Source organism: Eubalaena glacialis, chromosome 2 (genome assembly GCF_028564815.1).
Source record: "Eubalaena glacialis isolate mEubGla1 chromosome 2, mEubGla1.1.hap2.+ XY, whole genome shotgun sequence".
NCBI lineage: Eukaryota > Metazoa > Chordata > Mammalia > Artiodactyla > Balaenidae > Eubalaena > Eubalaena glacialis.
Window position 1 is genome coordinate 35,188,253 of NC_083717.1, and position 5,953 is coordinate 35,194,205.

Below are 5,953 nucleotides of genomic sequence, written 5' to 3' on the forward strand. Positions count from 1 at the left end.
TGGGAAAGCCCCCTACTCGAGAAATAGCACAAGGTAGGAGGTTCCCAGAGACCTAATCTTGGAATAGACTGCGAGGCTGTTCTTTGGAGATATAAGCTTTCCTCCACCTACCCCAGTCCACTGGAAAATGGGACCCCAACATGAACTGATGGGGGCTCTCCTGAGTCCTTGGTGGCCAAGTTCAGGTGTGTCTTTGAGTATACCTTGTGACCTTAGCAATACCTATATAGCCAGATCAAAACATGTGGGTGTCCCAGGGAAACTAATCATTGTCACCCTTCAGAAAATATTTGTTTTACATCCATTTATTTACAGTCTGAGCACTGCAGGAGAAAGGGAGAGAAGTCTGTGGATGGTGGGCAACAAGCAAGGTCTTCTCTACTGTTCTGAGTAATTTAGTTCTGACTTTGAAATTGCACAGATCACTCAGCAAAACAAAGCCCCTTCAGTAACTAGGCCTACCCTTCTTATAAGACAATAAACAAACTTGCATCTGAAGATTCTAACCCCAAACCTAAGTGGCTCATGACATTAGTTCTTCCAACCATACTTGTTACTCCCCTTGAATGAACTCTGGCAAATACAGTTTTCTCCATCTTTGTCACATTTTCCATGGTTGCATTAGTTTTCCATTGCTGCATCACAAATGACCACACACTCAGAAGCTTAAACAGCATGCATTTACTATCTCACAGTTTTCCATAGGCTAGAATCCAGGCACAGCTTAATGGGATTCTCTACTTCATGGTCTCTCCAGGTGGAAAGCCAGGTGTCAGCCAGGACTGGGATCTCACCAGAGGCTCAACTGGGGTAAGATCCACTTCAAGGTAAGATCCACTTCAAGGTAAGATCCACTTCAAGGTAAGATCCACTTCCCCAGTTTGTTGCAATATTCATTTCATGGCTGTAGGACTGAGCTCCCTGACTTCTTGCTAGCTGCTGGCCATCGGTCTCTCTCAGGTCCTAGAGGCTGCTCCCAGTTCCCTGTCACGTGGTCCCTCTAGTAAGTAATCAGCTTACTTATTCAAAAATGGCAATGGAGGCCATTGCCCTTGGTCATGGGGTTGTTGCTGCGTCCGAAGCTGCAGCATTCATGATGAACTTACTTCTGATTGTGGGTGACCACTGGGTACATATTCTTGTCCCTATTGGATTTGTCTTTGAATGTTCTCTAGACAGAAAGAATGGTGAAAAGCTAACTGCCTTCTGGAACAAGAATCTGTCACATAAAAGAGAACTGAGACCCAATGAAGAAGTCACCTGGAAGTAAAAGCTGTGGCTGAATTACAGAATGTTCACATTTTTTAAATCATAAGAGAAATAAAAAGAGATTCATTTTTAAAAAAAAATAGCAATGGAGAATCACTCTTGAATATATTTGTACATATACACACATGCACTGTAGCATGATGATAGGTGTAACATCTTGTCACTTTTACTATAGTCTATTATTTTATATTAGTTTGAAGCAAGTCACAGGTTTCACCCACATTCAAGGGGAGATGATTATAGACTTGAACATAAACTCTTCAATAACTAGAGCCACCCTAGGGTCTATCTGCCACAGTGGTGTGGTTTTGGTACCACTGATGGATCAGTGCCCTAGGAACCGATTGACTGGTCTACTCCTTCATCTAGTTCTGGAGGGATGATGAAAATCAGGACTAAATTATTCCCTCTCCCTAAGTTCATGACAACTTCTTCTTTCATTCCTTAGTAGATTAATGTGTTCACTTAAAAATGAGAATAGATTTTCAAGTTTTACACAATTTAAATGTTTTAGTAAAGACAAGTATTTGAGCCTTATTTCTTGACCTTTGCTTCTGAGCAATTGCTGTTAATATTTACCCATAAGTCAACTCGGCTCTGCTTTTTCCAGTTTCCATTGAAGGGTGAAACTCATTCGTCTCAGTGCATTTGATACTATTGTAAATGAAATCTCTGGAAATGCAGCGTGATGTGGTAAGCCATCCATTAGGCCTCAGTTTTACTTACAATCACAGGCTGCAAAGTATCATGCTTCAATTTAAAGAAATAATGGCTACAAAAACCAATCCTGATAGTGACCCCTAGAGAAATGAATGAGTGTGTACCCATGATACTGGCACCTTCTCAAGAGAAGAAAGTTTTTAAATGAAGAGGCAGGATGACTAATGTTTCCATGGGTAAAAGATCATTTCTTTCCATAGAAAGAAAAAGCCACTTGGCTCTCAACAAAGATCAGGAGATTGAAATTGAAGAAAACAAAGTGAATAAACATGGAAAGGATATCTGGAGTCATAAAGGATAAATTTGTTCCCCAAATCACAAATACCCTCAAAAACAGAAACAGGACACCACCTTAAGGGAAAAATTTTATTTATCCAAAGGAGACAAAGGCTCAGTAGGGGAAGCTAACAGGGGACTTATTAGCATAGCATAGCAGAGACCTCATTGCAGTGCCCTTTTTTTATGTCTTTGGAGTGGTAGCCTAAAATGGGTGGTGGCATTGCTCCCTTCTCTCACTGTGGCATTGCTCTCCCCTTTATTTTATACACCATACCCTCCCCTTGGATTCCAGGAGGGAAAGCCATGGCAATAGCTCTATTTGCCCACATCCATCTACTTCCTAAGGTCATTCATGGCATTGACCTTGCCTTTATTGGCTGCCAAATGGCTATGACCTCAAGCCCTTGCCTCTCCCAGTTACAAAGAGATTTTTTGGGTAGTTCTGATGGGGACGTTGGCCACTTCACATTGGTTGAACCATAGTCTGGTTTGGATTTCTCGAAGGATTGGGAGAAGTGCCAATCAAGAAGGTCCTCAATGTGTCTGTACACTTGTGGTACTCTCTCTTATTTTCCAACTTTCAAATAGATTTTTCATTCCTTTAGTTCAAATTAGTTCAAATCACCATCTCCAACTGGATGTTGCAGATTCTTTTTATATCAACACCCTATTTTTAACTATTTATTTATTCTTAAATGAGGAAAGGGAAGGTCCATCCTTGACATCTATTTGCCTAGAATCGTGGCGAAGGCACTTACTGTGTGACCCCGTACTCCACTGCCTTCCTGTGAGCATGCCCAGTGCTGCATTCTGAAGCGTGTGTGTGGGCCCTGGCTGAGGAAGGACCTTAGTCTCCAAGCCACCTCACTTCAGTGTGTGTTGAGGGACAGTTTTCTATATTAGGATGTCAGAAGTTCTGCTTACCCTCACATCCACACCAGGTGTGTGGTGTGGTCATATCAAGTCTCCTTCCCAGTGCTATGGCTGCTAAGTTGAGTGAGTGTCCCATTACCCTAGGGAGCTCAGGTGCCCGCTTACATTGGCTGGTGGCTCTCCAGTCCACAGCACTTACTCTTCTACACAGTGATCCAAAAGATCCCCTAGTCCTGGTCCCATCTCTGCCAACCTACAAAGAGGGTCACGTTGGTAAAGACATGATTCATACTGAAGAAGTAAGAGTGTTGAACTTTTTGCAACAATTATATTAGCTTCAAAATGGAAAAACTGTTAGGAGAAGAGGAAAACATAGGAAAGGAATTATAGTGAATTACTTAAATGCACCAATTTCAGTTCATGAGAGCAAGTAGGCAAAAATAAATAAACAAACAAACAAAAAGAGGTAGGAATAATTATTACTTAAATAATACAATGACTAAGGTAGATTTAATAGACATAAATGAAAAACTACATTTTTAAAGCAGACAGTGCCTTCTATCACAAGATCTAGGTGGTGATTAAAGATGTTGTTTTGATCATGAAATAAATGTAATATATTTGATAAGCAGAAATAATAGATAGCACATTCTTTGACAAAAGTAGAACAGATACTGTAAGAAAAATTAGACAAAAAAAAACTGCTATTTTCCATTTGTAAATTGAAAAATTGAAAAATTGAAAAATTCTATTAAGAAGGCATTACCATTTTTTCCCCCCTGATTTCTGGGAAACCATCAGATGTAAGACAAACCATGATTTTAAACCGCAGATTTTTTAGGATTTTTAAGACAAGCTAATTGTATTTATTCTTGCGTTTTATGTAGATTTGGGTTAGAAATTGATGTTAAATACTTTTTAAAAGTTTACGTATAAACTGACATTCTGATTTATTCTTCTGCTTTTTTAATTGTAGTAAAATGCACATAACATAAAATTTACCATCTTAACTATTTTTAAATGTAAATTCGGTAATGTTAAATACATTCACATCATTATACAACCAATCTACAACCAATCTCCAGTTAAAAAATAACTCTCCATTTCCCCCAGCCCCTGGCAACCACCCTTCTACTTTCTGTCTCTATGAATTTCACTCCTCTAAGGACCTCATACATGTGGAATCATACAGTACTTCTCCTCTTCTGATTGGCTTATTTCACTTAGCATACTGTCCTCCAAATTATTTTTCTTATATTACCTATAATTATATATTTAGTAATATATTTCCTAACACCTTAAATTTCATTTGTGGATTAAGCCCTTCTTAGTCACAATATTCTTTTAATACATTCTTGAATTCAATAAGGCTACAGTGAATATATACAAATGTTACAAATTGTCTTAGGCTTCTTTTGGATGTCACTTTTGGAAGGCAGCTATGCTCACCACTATACCACCAGCCTTTTGGTTATTTCTTAGGTATTGTTATTGAAGTTTGGTTTGCTTCATAACTGGGCAGATGTCCATATTTTTTAATACATACTCCGGAGAAGTTAATTCATTTTATATAATGTCTTCCTAGTACACTTGTCCTTCTCCTGATTTGTTTATTTCTAATTTTATTTCTATTAATTACTTTATTGCCTTTCCTAATAGCTGTTTCATTATTCTTTTGCTTTTCTAGAGTTTATTTTCTTTGTGTTACAGTAAACGATGAAAGCATTTCAGGTTATTTTCTTCTGATCATAGATTCGGCACTCTTCCATCAGTTTTCGTATGTAATGTTCTCATTTTCATAATTGTTTATTAATGTATATGTGATTTCTTCTTAACGTACTGTAACTTTTTGACTTTAAAAGGGTTATTTCTCATATTTTAACATTTTCAAAATTGGATTGCGACTTAAATACAAAAGACAGAGAGCAAATACGAAGAAATAAATTAACAACTTTTCAATATAACTGGTGGATACATAGGCTTTGTTAAATAATTCTTTGTGCATATTTATATATTCAGAATGTCTTATAATTAAAATAATTTACATGCTTAAAAAAAGAATAGGCTATAAAGTGAGGTATGGAAGGAAGTAGGGTAGGAAGATTTAAAAAAAAAAAATCTAATCCAATCTGTTCCTTTCACTGATGAGGAAACTGATGTCATTTTAGAGGAAATTACTGGTCACAGACCTTGAGTATTTTTAGGCCAAAATTTTAGGGGCAAACTGTCTGTGGAGCGTGTCCTCTGAAATGAATGGCCTTGCAAGGACAAAGGGAAAAGAAAGAGGGCAGGATCTGGGGCTGAGATAATCCACCAGGACAAGTGCTCTTCACTGAAATTCTTTAAATTGATGCAAAAGTCTAAAAATAGCTCCTTAGCAGACTTCCCAGGGTGTCTGGAACACCTACCATTATTCATTTCTTTAGACTAAAACATTGGAAAGTTCTAAGAGACCAGTCTCCTGGGAAAGTTAGCATCATAACCTGGCATCACCTTTAAAACCTTGGCCTCATTGTATTTACTAGATCTGATTGCAGGTTCTCTTTCAGGACCCAGATTATATAGGACACAGAAAGGTTAACTTTGCGGGGGAGAATAATGGGTAGGAAAGGTCCACTGCATATGAGTCCACCCAGGCACAACGTCTGCTGATGGAACTGACTGTGAGAGTGGGAGGGAAAGATGAACAGGCCATGGATGCCAGGATTTAGCCATATCACATGGTTGCTGAGTCTGGGGCCAGGCCAGGGCTGAGGGCTTGCCCCCTTCAGTGTCAGATTTCACAGCACACTGTGCATGTGACCAGCCCTGA

General features: G+C 38.6%; 1 protein-coding gene across 1 annotated transcript; it reads left to right on the forward strand.

Moving 5' to 3' along the window:
• The first annotated feature begins 1,066 nt into the window (after nucleotides 1-1,066).
• LOC133084917 (NADH dehydrogenase [ubiquinone] 1 beta subcomplex subunit 1-like) lies at nucleotides 1,067-1,270 on the forward strand. Its single transcript, XM_061181732.1, has one exon. It carries the CDS (start codon nucleotides 1,094-1,096, stop codon nucleotides 1,268-1,270), a length of 177 nt encoding a protein of 58 aa, XP_061037715.1. The 5' UTR covers nucleotides 1,067-1,093.
• The last annotated feature ends 4,683 nt before the right edge of the window (nucleotides 1,271-5,953 follow it).

Bases quoted from the DNA above. Each gene is read 5' to 3' on its own strand.
- LOC133084917 (XM_061181732.1), top strand. From the start codon at position 1,094: ATGATGAACTTACTTCTGATTGTGGGTGACCACTGGGTACATATTCTT.